The sequence below is a fragment of the Vulpes vulpes genome, chromosome 7 (genome assembly GCF_048418805.1).
Source record: "Vulpes vulpes isolate BD-2025 chromosome 7, VulVul3, whole genome shotgun sequence".
Lineage (NCBI taxonomy): Eukaryota > Metazoa > Chordata > Mammalia > Carnivora > Canidae > Vulpes > Vulpes vulpes.
The window spans coordinates 65,657,027-65,674,774 of record NC_132786.1 but is presented as its reverse complement, the minus strand read 5'-3'; the positions used below and the strand labels follow the sequence as shown (position 1 = coordinate 65,674,774).

Below are 17,748 nucleotides of genomic sequence, written 5' to 3'. Positions count from 1 at the left end.
ACATATATCTAACAAAATTTCAAAATTCATTAAGCAAAAATTAACAAAACTAAAAGAAGAAATAGACAATCACAGTTGTAGATTTTAATATATTTCTCTCCATAATTAACACAGCAAGAAGACAAAAATGATTAATAAGAATATAAACACTATTTAATCCACTCAGCCTGACTGATATTTATTGAAACATCACCCAACTGCTGAATGTACACCCTTTTAAAGTGTACTCAGAAGATTAAGAAAAAGACTATAACACATCTCAATAAATTTCAAGTATTGAAATCCTACAGAGCGTACCCTCTGTCCCCAAAGAAATGAAATTAATAACAGAAGATTAGCAGAAAATCCTCAAATATTTGGAAATTAAGCACAATTCTAAATAAAGGGCATCAGAAAATATCTGAAATGAATGAAACCAAATAATACGCAGGAAATGGCTGGATGCAAATAGAGCAGTCATGAGTAAAATTTATGGAACTCAAAGCACGCATTTGAAAACTTCTTAGGTTTAAAATACGTGACTTAAGCTTCTGCAAAAAGTTATAAATTAAACTCAAAGTAGAAGCAAAAGCAGAAATCAATGAAATTGAAAAAAGAAAAAATGAACAAAGTGCAAAAGTTGGTTCTTTGAAGTAATTTATTATTTTTTTAAGATTTTATTTATTCATGAGGGCAGCCTGGGTGGCTCAGCGGTTTAGCGCCACCTTCAGCCCAGGGCCTGGTCCTGGAGACCAGGGATCGAGTCCCACGTCGTGCTCCTTCCATGGAGCCTGCTTCTCCCTCCTCTGGTGTCTCTGCCTCTCTCTATGTCTACAATAAATAAATAAATAAATAAATAAATAAATAAATCTTTAAAAAGTATATGGGGAAGAATCAGGGAGTTAAGATAGTGGATTAGTAGAAGGGCCCTATCTTCAAAGTACAAAAACAGCTAGATAAATATCAAATTACTTTGAACACCCAAGAAACCAATCTGAGGAATGAGAGAACAAGCTACACAACTAGAGGGAGAGAAGATGCAACATTGTGGAAGATAGAAGATGCAAAGACATGATCTGGAGGAGAAAAGGACTGTGGGTGCTGTGGAGAGGAAGGAGCCCTGATCATGGAGAGAGGGCAAGAGGGAGAAAGTGAGCGCACAGCACACAGGGGGTCACGCAAGAAAAACACTTGCTCAAAACCATTGACTGGGAAAATGAGTAGTGCTGATTAACACTACTCGTTGTAACAAGTTTTTACCACCAGTGGAGCTCAAAGACTAGGCTTTAGAAGTCCATGCTGTGTTTAGAAGTCCATGCTATGGCCAGTGTGTAGCCCAACAGCTGCTGTGGTGCACCCATGGAGAAGGAGGACAGAGGCCTGGGAGCAGAGGGCACTATCCGAGGATCCCCTGGGACACACTGGTAGAGACATTTACCCCTTCTTGGAATGCATCTGGTTAAGGTGGCATTGCCTATCCAGGGACAAAAGAGCCCATGGATGCTACTGCTCTCCCCTACTCGTTAAACATAGGGGCAGAGACACCTGCTGAGGGTGGTTAACCTGGGCTCAGGCTTTTTGCTGTGCTTTACTCTAAATTCCAAGCCCCTGCATGTTGGTGTGACTGCCCTTCTGGGACAAACAAGCACCAGCCCCAGTGTGATAACACCTTTCCCTAGAGTCCCAGTACACACCATGCCAGGTTCCTAAAGTTTGGAGTTTTGAAACTCAGCTGACATCCCCGAGATAAAACGCCAGTGCACTGTGCTTCCCAGAGGGCAGACAGCCCAGACACAGACAGGATGAAGGCAGGACTCTGAAGGGTGCCTGGGACACACAAGGGGAGTTTGTTTGCTCTTCTGTGAGGGCTTTCCACATGGCAGCAGGCATGAACTCTCCTCTCAAGGGAGGTGGGGGTGGGCTTGCATTGTTTTTCCCTCCACACATCAGCACAGATGGACTTCAGTGAGCAGCACAGCTCCAACAGTGTAGGCCAGAGCTGCTTACACCAAGCCCTGCCCCTCTACAGGTGCTTCTCTACTAGGGCAAATGTGCTGAGAGTCAGAGAGGTGCCCCCTTCTCTGAAAGACGTGGGTGCTGACCAGGGTGCCACAAAGCTCCAGCTCTAGTGGAAATAAGATCAGGCCTCTTTTAACAAGCAGACCAGAGCACTCCTAGTTAAAACTTGCCACACTCTGGACAAGATCCAAACACTCCCCACTACAGACAAGAAGAAGTTCTGCAGAGGACTGACAAGGCACAGCAGCAGAGTGGACACAGCATACTCCAGAAACACTTTCTGAAGTACCAGGCCCTGGACAGTATATGACCTCTTCTTAATAAAGCCCTTACTCTCAGGAGCAGGTAATTTAACAGGCTTTCCTAACAGAGAGGAGAGAGACCTAGACAAAATGCCGAGATGGGGGAATTCATCCCAAAAGAAAGAACAAGAAAAGATCATGGCCAGGTATGTAATCAAAACAGATATAAATAACATACCTGATCCAGAATTTAAAACAACAATCATGAGGATACTAGCGGGGTCTGATAAAAGCATAGAAGACACCAGGGAGCCCCTTACCATAGAGATAAAAGACATAAAAACTAGTCAGGCACAAAATAAAAAAAATGTTATAACTGAGATACAAAACAGACTAGATCTTTTTTTAAAATAATAAATTTATTTTTTATTGGTGTTCAATTTACCAACATACAGAATAACACCCAGTGCTCATCCTGTCAAGTGCCCCCCTCAGTGCCCATCACTCAGTCACCCCCACCCCCCGCCCTCCTCCCTTTCCACCACCCCTAGTTCGTTTCCCAGAGTTAGGAGTCTCTCATGTTCTGTCTCCCTTTCTGATATTTCCTACCCATTTCTTCTCCATTCCTCTCTATTCCCTTTCACTATTATTTATATTCCCCAAATGAATGAGACCATATAATGTTTGTCCTTCTCCGATTGACTTACTTCACTCAGCATCATACCCTCCAGGTCCCTCCACGTTGAAGCAAATGGTGGGTATCTGTCATTTCTAATGGCCGAGGAATATTCCACTGTATACATAGACCACATCTTCTTTATCCATCATCTTTCCATGGACACCGAGGCTCCTTCCACAGTTTGGCTATTGTGGACATTGCCACACTGTCTTGATGACCATAGAAACATTGGGGTGCAGGTGTCCCGGCGTTTCATTGCATTTGAATCTTTGGGGTAAATCCCCAGCAGTGCAGTTGCTGGGTCGTAGGGCAGGTCTATTTTTAACTCTTTGAGGAACCTCCACACAGTTTTCCAGAGTGGCTGCACCAGTTCACATTCCCACCAACAGTGTAAGAGGGTTCCCTTTTCTCCGCATCCTCTCCAACATTTGTGGTTTCCCGCCTTGTTAATTTTCCCCATTCTCACTGGTGTGAGGTGGTATCTCATTGTGGTTTGGATTTGTATTTCCCTGATGGCAAGTGATGCCGAGCATTTTCTCATGTGCGTGTTGGCCATGTCTATGTCTTCCTCTGTGAGATTTCTGTTCATGTCTTTTGCCCATTTCATGATTGGATTGCTTGTTTATTTGGTGTTGAGTTTAATAAGGTCATTATAGATCTTGGAAACTAGCCCTTTATCTGATATGTCATTTGCAAATATCTTCTCCCATTCTGTAGGTTGTCATTGAATTTTGTTGACTGTATCCTTTGCTGTGCAAAAGCTTTTTATCTTGATGAAGTCCCAATAGTTCATTTTTGCTTTTGTTTCTTTTGCCTTCGTGGATGTATCTTGCAAGAAGTTACTGTGGCCGAGTTCAAAAAAGGTGTTGCCTGTGTTCTCCTCTAGGATTTTGATGGAATCTTGTCTCACATTTAGATCTTTCATCCATTTTGAGTTTGTCTCTGTGTATGGTGCAAGAGAGTGGTCTAGTTTCCTTCTCCTGCATGTGGATGTCCAATTTTCCCAGCACCATTTATTGAAGAGACTGTCTTTCTTCCAATGGATAGTCTTTCCTCCTTTATTTTAGTTGACTATAAAGTTCAGGATCCACTTCTGGGTTCTCTATTCTGTTCCATTGATCTATGTGTCTGTTTTTGTGGCAGTACCACACTGTCTTGATGACCACAGCTTTGTAGTACAACCTGAAATCTGGCATTGTGATGCCCCCAGCTATGGTTTTCTTTTTTAAAATTCCCCTGGCTATTCGGGGTCTTTTCTGATTCCACACAAATCTTAAAATAATTTGTTCTAACTCTCTGAAGAAAGTCCATGGTATTTTGATAGGGATTGCATTAAACGTGTAAATTGCCCTGGGTAACATAAAACAGACTAGATCTAATGACCACAAGAATGGAAGATGCAGAGGAATGAGTAAGTGAAATAGAAGATAAAATTATAGGAAAAATTGTGAAGCTGAAAAGAAGACAGAAAGAAAAATATCAGATCACAAATGTGGACTTAGGGAACTCAACAACTCCATAAAGGGTAATAAAATTTGTATCAGTCTCAGAAGAAGAAAAGAGGGAAAGGGAGGCAGAAGGTTCATCTGAGTACATTATAGCTGAATATTTCCCTAATCTAGGGAAGGAAACAGACATTCAAATTCAGGTGACACAGAGAGCACCCAACAATCAACAAAAACAAGCCAACACCAAGACAAATCATGGTAAAATTTGGAAAATACAGAAGGAAAAATTCTAAAAGCAGCAAGGGAAGAGAAATCCCTAATTTACAAGGAAAGACAAACAGGATTAGCAGCAGATCTCTCCACAGAAACTTGGCAGGTCAGAAGTAAGGGTAGCATATATTCGATGTACTGGGTGGGAGAAAGATGCAGCCGGTAACACTTTATCCAGCAAGGCTGTCATTCAGAATAGAAGGAGAGATAAAGGTTTTCCCAAACAAAAACAAAGGAGTTTGTGACCACTAAATCAGCCTTGCAAGAAATATTAAGGGGGACTCTGAGTGGGCAAGGCAGGCCAAAAGCAACAAAACGAGAAAGTAACACAGGAAGTCTCCAGAAACAATGACTTAACAGGTAATACAAGGGCACCAAATCCATATCTATCAATAATCACTCTGGTGCAGCCCGGGTGGCTCAGCGGTTTAGCGCCACCTGCAGCTCGGGTCGTGATCCTGGAGGCCCGGGATCAAGTCCCACATTGAGCTCCCTGCATGGAGCCTGCTTCTCCCTCTGCCTGTGTCTCTGCCTCTCTCTCTCTCTGTCTCTCACAAATGAAAAATCTTTAAAAAATCACTCTGAATTTAAATGGACTAAATACTTCAGTCAAAAGACAAAGGGTATCGGAACGGATAAAAAGACAAAACCCATCTATATGCTGCCTCTAAGAGACTCATTTCAGACATAAAAACACCTGCAATCTGAAAGTGAGGGGATGGAGAACCATTTATCATGCTTAATGTCAAATAAAGCCAGAGTAGCCATAGTTATATCAGACAAACTAGATTTTAACACAAAAATTGTCACAAGAGATGAAGGAGGGCACTATATCATAATAAAGTTGGTCTATCCAACAAGGAGACCTAACAGTTGTAAATATTTATGTCCCCAATGTGGGAGCACCCAAATATATGAAACAATGAGAAAAGTAAAGGAACTCATTGATAATAATACAGTAATAGTAGGGGACTTTTAAGACCCACATATGTCAATAGATGGATCATCTAAACACAAGATTAATAGGGAAACAATGGCTTTGAATGACACATTGGGCCAGATCAACTGAACAGATATATTCAGAACATTTCATCCTACAGCAGCAGAACACACATAGGACATCCTCCAGAATAGATCACATACTGGGTCACAGATCAGGCCTCAACAAATAAATACAAAAAGTTTGAGATCACACCATGCATATTTTCCTATCATACTATGAAACTTGAAGTCAACCACAAGAAAAAAAATTGGAAAGATCACCAGCACATGGAGGTTAAACAACATCCTACTAAAGAAGGAATGAGTACAGCAGGAAATTAAAGAAGGAATTTTAAAAATACACAGAAACAAATAGACATGCATCTTTCAAAATATGACTGACTACCACAGCGACACCTGCCTGGCTCAGTCGGAGCCACAACTCCTTATCTCAGGGTTGCAAGTTTGAGCCCCATGTCTGGTGTAGAGTACTTAAAAATAAAATCTTAAACAAACAAAAAACCCAAAATATATCTGGAACATTTACAATAAAGACCCACTTAATCTGTTGCAGTGTAATTATCTCTGAAACAACATATATTTATATTAGAGAGCAAATGTAATATTCTTGATCGTAATACTGCATTATCTATCCACTTATGTTGTTCATCAGTTAAAACCATAATGTGTATAGGCGATCTTAAACTATTTGGAAAAAAGCAAATACCAATTACATTTTGCCAACAAAAAAATTAAGAGAAAAACAATACGTTTAGAGATCCGTTCAAAAGTTAGTTTACATGCCTGAATTTAAATAAAAGCTTAAAGACAAAATAAATAAGAATTCATACTTAAAGGGTAAAATAAAAACAAAAAGTGAGCTTACATGCATCCCAGCCATTGTTTCCTATTAACTAGGACAGGCCTAAAAAGAAGAAGAGAGGTACTGACCAGACAAAACCTATGTTCAAATACCCTGGCAATTTCATATCCTCCAGACTCTCTAACCTGACCACAAGAGTTGAGGGTGGACTCTTGTTCTTTCCCATGCAGGCAAACGATTGCTCATTTCAAAGCATTAGAAAGTTCCTCACACATTTTCTATCACACAAACACAAATATATTTTTACACTGCATGCAGGCTCTGCAGAGTCAGTCACAGTGCAGAGAGCCAGGATTTAAAATCCCAGCTTCATGCAGAACTTATTCTCTCATACTTGTATTTTTCTTCGCAGTGCCAAGTGCATTTTCTGGCACGTAGGAAGAGTCAATAAATTGAGTTAAATCCAATCAGGATTCTGGGTTGACTTGCTAAGTTTTGTGTACTCCTGTGCATCTGTTTTTCTGTGTTTCTGGGTATTATATTTGTTTCTGCTAAACAACAGTACTCTGGTGTGTTAGACCATGGGCAACACCTAACGTACATCAATTTCACATATTATTGATAAATACCCATCTTAATGTGATGGTGAGAGAGAGAGAGAGAGTTACAGAGAACTGTATTATAGCAAGCTAAAGTAATGTGTCACGTCACAGATTATTTGGGAGTCTCAAGGGTTAAGACCATAAAAGGAGATTTGAGAGTCACCTTATTCAATCTCTGCTCTATCCTCCTGCTAAAATGGGTTCTCTCATTTCATAAATATAACTCTAATTTTTATGTGCTCAGAGAGACATTTGTAATTTATTATTTCATGCATTCCATAGATACTGATTGATAACTTACGAGAGTCAAAACACGCAAGAAAGGTAAAAGAACCAATATAACTGAGAAGTGAAGGGATTATGATTTATGCTGTAATGATTACTTTCAAATCCAAAATACTAAAATCGAATCGAAAATACCCTAATTCAATAGAATCGAATTGAAAATACTGGAATTGAATCGAAAATACTCAAATCGAATAAAAAATACTCGAATCGAATCGAAAACACTTGATTCGAATCGAAAATACTCAAGTCCAATCGAAAATACTCGAAACGAATTGAAAATACTCGAATGGAATCGAAAATCCTCAAATGGAATCGAAAATACTCGAATTCCTTCCAAAATACTCGAATCAAATAGAAAATATTCGAATCGAATCGTAAATACTCGAATGGAATCGAAAATCCTCAAATCGAATCGAAAATACTCGAATCCATTCCAAAATACTCGAATCAAATCGAAAATACTCAAATCCAATAGAAAATCTTCGAAACAAATCGAAAATACTGGAATGGAATCGAAAATCCTCAAATCGAATCGAAAATACTCGAATCGAATCGAAAATACTGGAATCGAAATGAAAATACTCGAATCGAATTGAATTGAATTGAGAACACTCGAATTGATTCAAAAATATATGAATCGAACAGAAAACACTCGAATCGAATCTAATTGAATTGAATTGAATTGAAAACACTTGAATGGAAACGAAAATACACGATTCGAATCAAAAAAACTCGAATCGAACTCAATTGAATCGAATTGAAAACACTCGAATCAAATCGAAAATACTCGAATAGAACCGAAAATACTCGAATCGAATCAAATCAAATCGAATTGAAAATACTCGAATCGAATTTACAATACTTGAATCGAATCCAAAATACTTGAATCGAATGCAAAATACTCGAAACGAATCGAATAAACTCGATTCGAATAGAAAATACTCGAATCGAATAGAAAATACTCGAATAGAATAGAAAATACCCGAATTCAATAGAATCGAATTGAAAATAATTGAATCGATTCGAAAATACTCGAAACGAATCGAAAATACTCGAATCGCATCGAAAAAGCTTGATTCGAATCGAAAACACTCAAATCCAATTGAAAATACTTGAAATGAATGAAAATACTCGAATGGAATTGAAAATCCTCAAATTGAATTGAAAATACTCGAATCCATTCAAAAAAACGCGAATCGAATCGAAAATACTCGAATCGAATCGAATTGAATTGAAAATACTCGAATCGAATCGAAAATACGGGAATGTAATCGAAAATCCTCAAATCGAATCGAAAATACAAGAATATATTCCATAATACTTGAATCGAATCGAATTGAATTGAAAATACTCGAATCGAATCGAAAACACTAGAATCGAATAAAAAATACTCAAATCGTATCAAAGATACTCGAATCGAATCGAATTTAATTGAAAATTCACGAATCGAATCGAAAATTTTCGAATGGAATCGAAAATACTCAAATTGAATCGAAAATACTTGAATATATTCCAAAATTCTCGAATCCAATCGAAAATACTCGAATCGAATCGAAAATACTCGAATCGAAACGAAAATACTCGAATGGAATCGAAAATCCTCAAATCGAATCGAAAATACTCGAATCCATTCCAAAATACTCGAATCAAATCGAAAATACTCGAATCGAATTGAATTGAAAATACTCAAATTGAATAGAAAATACTCGAATCGAATAGAAAATACTCGAATCAAATCCCAAATCCCAAATAATCGAATCGAATCGCATTGAATTGGATACTCGAATGGAATCGAAAATCCTCAAATCGAATCGAAAGTACTCGAATCCCTTCCAAAATACTGTGGGCCCTGGGAAAAGATTGGCGTTGTCGGGTAGCAGACTTCCTACATCAAAGGGATAAGCTGTGGGCCCGGATGGGCTTCCGGGCCATGGTGAGCCGCCAGTGCTGTGAGGAGGTCATGGCCAAGGAGCCGTCCCACTGGGCCTGGACTCGAGAGCGGCGTCCCCACCACGGTGGGGCTCAGAGGGGCTGCACAAAACCCCGAGTTGCCCTCCCTGGGGGCCCCGGCCTCTCACCACCTGCCTGTTCCCTCTGTAGTTTGCCCTCTTCCCACAGCCACTGCAGCCACCAGCCCCACCCCTTGCCTGTCTTGTTCAAGTGTCCTTCCCCAAACCCTGAGCGACACTGCCCTGACCCGCAAGCTTGTCTTTCGGTGGCTGGAGACCCCTTGGGGAGGGGCTTCCTCATCATCCTGCCTCCCCAACTGCAACTAGAGCCAGGCACCTACACTCTCTATATCCTCCCGAAGCCTCCACCATGCCCTGGGCACTGACATGTGCAGGGTGAAGAGCAGCCCACCTGCTTGCCTGCTGACCTAAGCCCCACTGGCTGTGGCCCCCTGGCCTTCTGTCTTATTGGCTTCAGGCTGGCAGTGCTGCCCAGGTCCCCTGTCACCTCCTCCCAACTGTACCCACTCTGACCCTGGCCCCTCTAATAAACTCGTGTCTATAGGACACCGACTGTGAAAAAAAAAAATTTTTTTTTTCACTGTTCAAAATCATCCTTATTTATTTGGTTACTTAACTCTTTCCCTCACCCCCACCCACCTCCCCGAGGATAAGCTCCAAGAAAGCTGTGATGTCTCCCCTGGTACTTTGCAGAGCCTGGCAGATAGAAGATGCTCCATTAGGATTTGCTGTATGAGCGAACTGGCTTCTTTCCATGTGCAGGTGCCTTAGCCTGCTCCTGCTGGAGGGTGAATGGAGACCGGGAGGAGGAAGCAGGAGACCCTTGAGTGTGTACTTGGTGGCTGGTTCAGGTGTCCTTGTCCTCAAATTGAATTGAATTGTATTGAGAACACTCGAATTGAATCGAAAATACACGAATGGAATCGAAAATCCTCAAATTGAATCGAAAATATTCAAATCCCTTCCAAAATACTCGAATTGAATCGAAAATACTCGTATCGAATCGAAAACAATCGAATAGAATTGAAAATCTGCAAATCGAATCGAAAATACTCAAATATATTCCAAAATATTCGAATCAAATTGAAAGTACTCGATTTGAATCGAAAATACTCGAATCGAATAGAAAATACTCGAATCGAATCAAAAATTCTCAAATAGAATCGAATCGAATTGAAAATACTCGATTTGATTCGTCAATACTAGAATCGAATAGAAAATACACGAATTCAATAGAATCAAATTGAAAATATTGTAATCGAATCGAAAATACTTGAAACAAAACGAAAATACTCGAATCGAATCGAAAAAACTTGATTCGAATCGAAAATATTCAAATCCAATCGAAAAAACTCGAATCGAATCGAAAATACTCGAATGGAATCGAAAATCCTCACATCGAATCGAAAATCCTCGAATCCATTCCAAAATACTCGAATCGAATCAAATTGAATTGGGAATACTCGCATAGAATCACAAACACTTGAATCGAATCAAAAATACTCGAATCGAACTGAATCGAATTGAGAACACTCGAATTGAATCGAAAATACACGAATCGAATTAAAAAAACTTGAATCAGGGATCCCTGGGTGGCGCAGCAGTTTGGCGCCTGCCTTTGGCCCAGGGCGCGATCCTGGAGGCCCGGGATCGAATCCCACGTCGGGCTCCCGGTGCATGGAGCCTGCTTCTCCCTCTGCCTGTGTCTCTGCCTCTCTCTCTCTCTCTCTGTATGACTATCAAAAATAAATAATTAAAAAAAAAACTCGAATCAAATCGAATCGAATTGAAAACACTAGAATCGAATCGAAAATACTCGAATGGAATCGAAAATCCTCACATCGAATCGAAAATACTCGAATCCATTCCAAAATATTCAAAATGAATCGAAAAAACTTGATTCGAATAGAAAATACTCGAATTGAAATGAATTGAATTGAAATTACTCGAATCGAATCGAAAATCCTCGAATCGAATAGAAAATACTCGAAACGAATCGAATTGAATTGAAAATACTCGAATCGAATAGAAAATACTCGATTCGAGTAGAAAATACTCGAAACAAATGGAAAATACTCGAATTGAATCGAATTGAATTGGAAATACTCGAATCGAAGAGAACATACTCGAATGGATCGAAAATCCTCAAATTGAATCGAAAACTCGAATATATTCCAAAACACTCGAATCGAATTGAAAATACTCGAATTGAATCGAAAATACTTGAAACGACTCGAATCGAAAATAGTTGAATCGAATTGAAAATACTCGAATCAAATAGAAAATTCTCGAATAGAATCGAATCAAATTGAAAATACTCGAATTGAATTGAATCGAATTGTGAACACTCGAATTGAATCGAAAATACTCGAATCGAATCACAAATACTCGAAGGGAATCGAAAATCCTCAAATCAAATCGAATCAAACATACTCGAATTGAATTGAAAATACTCGAATTGAATCAAAAATACTCGAATCGAATCAAATCGAAAATACTCGAATCGAATCGAATCGAAAATACTCGAATCGAATAGAATATTCTCGAATAGAATCGAATCGAATAGAAAATACTCGAATTGAATTGATTCCAATTGAGAACATTCGAATTGAATCAAAAGTACTCGAATCGAATCGAAAATACTCGAAAGGAATCGAAAATCCTCAAATCGAATAGAAAATACTCGAATATATTCCAAAATACTCAAATCGACTCGAAAATAATCGAATCGAATCAAATATAGTCGAATCAAATTGAATCGAACTCAAAATACTCGATTTGAATTGATTCCAATTGAGAACATTCGAATTGAATTGAAAGTACTCGAATCTAATCGAAAATACTCTAATGGAATCGAAAATCTTCAAATCGATCGAAAATACTCTAATCCATTCCAAAATACTCGAATTGAATCGAAAATACTCGAATCAAATTGGAAATACTCGAATCCATTCCAAAATACTTGAATCGAATAGAAAATACTCGATAGTTTCAAATCTAATAGAAAATACTCGAAATCATTTGAAAATACTTGAATGGAATAAAAAATCCTCAAATCGAATCGAAAATACTCGAATCCTTTCCAAAATACACGAATTGAATTGAAAATACACGAATCGAATCAAAAATACTCGAATGGAATCGACAATCCTCAAATCGAATCGAAAATACTTGAATATATTAAAAAATAATCGGATGGAATCGAAAATACTCGAATTGAATCGAAAATACTCGAATCGAATCAAATTGTTTGAAAATACTCAAATCGAATCTAATCAAGAATAGTCAAATCGAATCGAAAATTCTCGAATATAATCGAATCCAATTGAAAATACTCGAATTGAATCGAAAATACTCGAATTGAATAGAAAACACCCGAATTCAATAGAATTGAATTGAAAATACTTGAATCGAATTGAAAATACACGAAACGAATCGAAAATCCTCGAATCGAATAGAAAAAAATAGACTTGAATCGAAAATACTCAAATCCAATCGAAAATACATGAGTCGAATCGAAAATACTCGAATGGAATCAAAAATCTTCAAATGGAATCGAAAATACTCGAATCCATTCCAAAATACTGGATTCAAATTGAAAATACTTGAATCGAATCGAAAATACTCAAATCGAATTGAAAATTCACGAATTCCTTCCAAAATACTCGAATCAAATCGAAAATACACAAATTGAATTGAAAATAATCGAATGGAATCGAAAATCCTCAAATTGAAATGAAGATAATCGAATATATTCCAAAATAATCGAATCGAATCACAAATATTCGAATCGAATCGAATTGAATTTAAAATACACGAATCGAATCGAAAATACTCGATTTGAATAGAAAATACTCGATTTGAATAGAAAATACTCGAATTGAATCGCAAATACTCGAATTGAATCGAATTGAATTGAAAATACTCGAATCGAATCTAAAATACTCGAATCCCTTCCAAAATACTCGAATCGAATCGAAAATACTCGAATGGAATCGAAAATCCTCAAATCGAAACAAAAATACTCGAACAGATTCCAAACTACTCGAGTCGAATAGAAAATACTCGGATCGAATGGAAAATACTCGAATCGAATTGAATTGTTTGAAAATACTCGAAACGAATAGAAAATACTCAAATAAAATAAAAAATACTTGAATCGAATTGAAAATTCTCAAATAGAATCGAATCGAATTGAAAATACTCGAATTGAATCGAAAATACTCGAATTGAGTAGAAAATACCAATTCAATAGAATTGAATTGAAAATACTTGAATCGAATTGAAAATACTCGAAACGAATTGAGAATACTGGAATCGAATCGAAAAAACTTGATTTGAATAGAAAATACACAAATCCAATCGAAAATACTAGAATCGAATCAAAAATACTTGAGTGGAATCGAAAATTCTCAAATCAAATTGAAAATACTCGAATCCATTCCAAAATATTCGAATCGAATCGAAAATACTCGAATCGAGTTGAATTGAAAATACTTGAATCGAATCGAAAATACTCGAATCGAATCGAATATAGTCGAATAGAATCGAATCAAATTCAAAATACTCGAATTGAATCGAAAATACTCGAATCGAATCGAAAATCCTCAAATCGAATCGAAAATACTCGAATACATTCCAAAATACTTGAATCGAAACGAAAATACTCGAATCAATTCGAGAATACTTGAATCGAATCGAAAATACTCGAAACGAAATGAATCGAATTGGGAACACTCGAATTGATACAAAAATACACGAATCGAATCGAAAAACCTTGAATCGAATTGAATCGTATTGAAAACACTAGAATAGAATCGAAAATACTCGAATCGAATCGAAAATACTCAAATCGAATCCAAAATACTCGAATCCAATTGAAAAAACTCGATTCGAATAGAAAATACACGAATCGAATTGAATCAAAAATACTCGAATTGAGTTAACAATACACGAATCGTATCGAGAATAATCGAATCGAACCAACAATAATCAAATTGAACCGAAAATACACGAATCGAATCGAAAAAACGAATTGAATCAAATTGAATCGATTGAAAACACTCGAATCGAATCGAAAATACTCGAATCGAATAGAATATACTCGAATCTAATCGATCGAACAGAATTGAAAATACTCGAATCGAATTGATAGTACTCGAATCGAATTAACAATACACGAATCTTATCGAGAATAATCGAATCGAATTGAAAATACTCAAATCGAATCGAAAATACTCGAATCGAATCGAAAGAACTCGAATCGAATCGAATTGAAAACACTCAAATCGAATCGAAATACTCAAATAGAATAGAAAATACTCGAATTGATTCGAATCAAATCCAAGTGAAATTATTCGATTCGAATTGAAAATACTCGATCGAATCCAATATACTCGAAACGAATCGAAAAAACTCGATTCAAATAGAAAATACCCGAATCGAATAAAATCGAAAATACTCGAATCGTATAGAAAATACCCCAATTCAGTAGAATCGAATTGCTCGAATCCATTCCAAAATACTCGAATCAAAACGAAAATACTCGAATCAAATCGAAAATACTCGAATCGAATTGAATCGAATTGAGAACACTCGAATTGAATCGAAAATACACGAATCGAAATGAAAAAACTCAAATTGAATCGAACTGAATCAAACTGAAAACACTCGAATCGAATCGAAAATACTCGAATCGAATCGAAAATACTCGAATCGAATCGAATCAAATCGAATTGAAAAAACTCGAGTTGAATTGAAAATACTCGAATAGAATCCAAAATACTCGAATCGAATCCAAGACACTCGAATCGAATCGAAAGGCTCGATTCGAAAACAAAATACTTGAATCAAATTAAATTGAAAATACTCGTATCGAATGAACAATACGCGAATTGAATCGAGAATTTTCTAATCAAATCGACAATACTCGAATCGAATCGAAAATACTCGAATCGAATCGAAATGAATGAAAATACTCGAATGGAATCGAAAATACTCGAATGGAATCGAAAATCCTCAAATTGAAACGAAAATACTCGAATATATTCAAAAATACTCAAAACGAATCAAAAAAACTCGATTTGAATAGAAAATAATCGAATCGAATAGAATCAAAATACTCGAATCGAATAGAAAATACCCGAATTCAAAAGAATCGAATCAAATATACTCGAATCGAATCAAAAATACTCGAATCGAATCTAAAATTCTTGAAAAGAATCGAATCGAATTGAAAATACTCGAATTGAATCCACAATACTCGAATCGAATAGAAAATACACGAATTCAATAGAATCGAATTGAAAATACTTGAATCGAATAGAAAATACTCGAATCAAATAAAAAAAACTTGATTCGATCAAAAATAATCGAATGGAATAGAAAATCCTCAAAACGAATGGAAAATACTCGAATCCATTCCAAAATACTCGAATCGAATCGAAAATAATCGAATGGATTCGAAAAATCTCAAATCAAATCGAAAATACTCGAATATATTCCAAAATACTCGAATCGAATTGAAAATACTCGAATTGAATCAAAAATACTCGAATCGAATCAAATTGTTTGAAAATACTTGAATCGAATCGAGAATACTCGAATCCAATCGAAAATAGTCGAATGGAAACGAAAATCCTCAAATCAAATTGAAAATACTCGAAACGAATCGAAAATACTCGAATCGAATCGAAAAATCTCGATTCGAATCGAAAATACTCAAATCCAATAGGAAATACTCGAAACGAATCAAAGTACTCGAATGGAATCGGAAATCCTCAAATCGAATTGAAAATACTCGAATCCATTCAAAGATACTCGAATCGAATTGAAAGTACTCGAATCGAAACGAAAATACTCGAATCGAATTGAATTGAATTGAAAATACTCGAATCGAATCGTAAATCCTTGAATCGATTAGAAAACACTTGAATCGAATTGAAAATAGTGGAATCAAATCGAAATGAAAATACTCGAGTCGAATCGAAAATATTCGAATGGAATCGAGAATCCTCAAATCGAATCGAAAATACTCGAATCCCTTCCAAAGTACTCGAATCGAATCGAAAATATTCGAATTGAATCGAAAATACTCGAATGGAATCGAAAATCCTCAAATTGAAACGAAAATACTCGAATATATACCAAAATACTCGAAACAAATTGAAATCTCGATTCAAATAGAAAATACTCTAAAAAAACAGGCAAGATGGCGGCAGAGTAGGGTCTCCAAGTCATCTGTCCTCAACAAATTACCTAGAAAACCATCCAATCATCCTGAAAATCCACCAATTCGGCCTGAGATTTAAAGAGAGACCATCTGGAACGCTACAGTGAGAAGAGTTTGCGCTTCTATCAAGGTAGGAAGACGGGGAAAAAGAAATAAAGAAACAAAAGGCCTCCAAGGGGAGGGGCCCCGCGAGGAGCCGGGCTGAGGCCGGGGCGAGTGTCCCCAGGGCAGGAGAGCCCCGTCCCGGAGGGGCAGGAGCTGCACCAACCTTCCCCACGGAAAGGCCTCCCGGGGGAATTGGAGCAGGATCCCCAGAAAGGCGGGGATGCCCTCGGGCTCCTGGGGACAGTAACAGAGGAACTGCGCCCCCGGAGAGTGCGCCGAGCTCCCTAAGGGCTGCAGCGCTCGGCGGGACCCGGAGCAGCTCGGAGGGGCTCGGGCTGCGGCTCCGCGGAGGGGGCTGCGGCTTCGGGAACAGCTCAGAGGGGCTCGGGCGGCGGCTCCGCGGAGGGGGCTGCGGGGCGGGAGGGCGAATCCAACAGCGCAGGCCCTGGAGCACAGGGCACCGGGACACAGCCCAGGATCCGGCCTCCCCCGGGACAGGCAGAGGCCGGGAGGGCCCAGGACAGCGAGGACGCTCCTGCCTGGAACTGAGCAGATCAGCGGCCCCGCCCGGGAGCCCCCGGGCCCTGCAGACGGAGAGCCCTGGAGTTACTGCCGGAGCTGACTCCAGGGTCCCAGAGCTGCCCCCGCCACTGTGGCTTCCTCCCGGGGCCTCACGGGGTGAACACCCCCCACTGAGCCCTGCACCAGGCAGGGGCAGAGCAGCTCCCCCAAGTGCTAACACCTGAGAATCAGCACAACAGGCCCCTCCCCCAGAAGACCAGCGAGACGGACCAGTTCCAAGGGAAGTCAAGGGACTTAAAGTACACAGAATCGGAAGATACTCCCCCGTGTTTTTTTTTGTTTTGTTTTGTTTTGTTTTGTGCTTTTTTTTTTCTTTCTTTTTTCTTGATTTCTGATTGCTTCCCCCACCCCACCCCACCCTTTTTTTTCCTTTTTTCTCCTTTCTTTCTTTTTCTTTCTTTTTCTTCTCTTCCCCCCCCTTTTTTTTCTTCTTTCTCTTTTTTCTTTTTCTCTTTTCTTTCCTTCTCTCTCTTTTTCTCCTTTTCCCAATACAACTTGTTTTTGGCCACTCTGCACTGAGCAAAATGAC

At 38.5% G+C, this 17,748-nt stretch overlaps 1 protein-coding gene across 1 annotated transcript; it reads left to right on the top strand.

Moving 5' to 3' along the window:
- Positions 1–1,934: 1,934 nt before the first annotated feature.
- Positions 1,935–9,798, top strand: LOC112911991 (speedy protein C-like). The gene is made up of 2 exons (XM_072762705.1): positions 1,935–2,008; positions 9,150–9,798. Exons 1-2 carry the CDS (start codon positions 1,935–1,937, stop codon positions 9,664–9,666), a joined length of 591 nt encoding a protein of 196 aa, XP_072618806.1. The 3' UTR covers positions 9,667–9,798.
- Positions 9,799–17,748: the final 7,950 nt, after the last annotated feature.

Bases quoted from the DNA above. Each gene is read 5' to 3' on its own strand.
- LOC112911991 (XM_072762705.1), top strand. From the start codon at position 1,935: ATGGACTTCAGTGAGCAGCACAGCTCCAACAGTGTAGGCCAGAGCTGC. The intron at 2,009-9,149 runs GTGCTTCTCTAC...TCGAATCGAAAG, and splicing joins CAAGCCCTGCCCCTCTACAG to TACTCGAATCCCTTCCAAAA.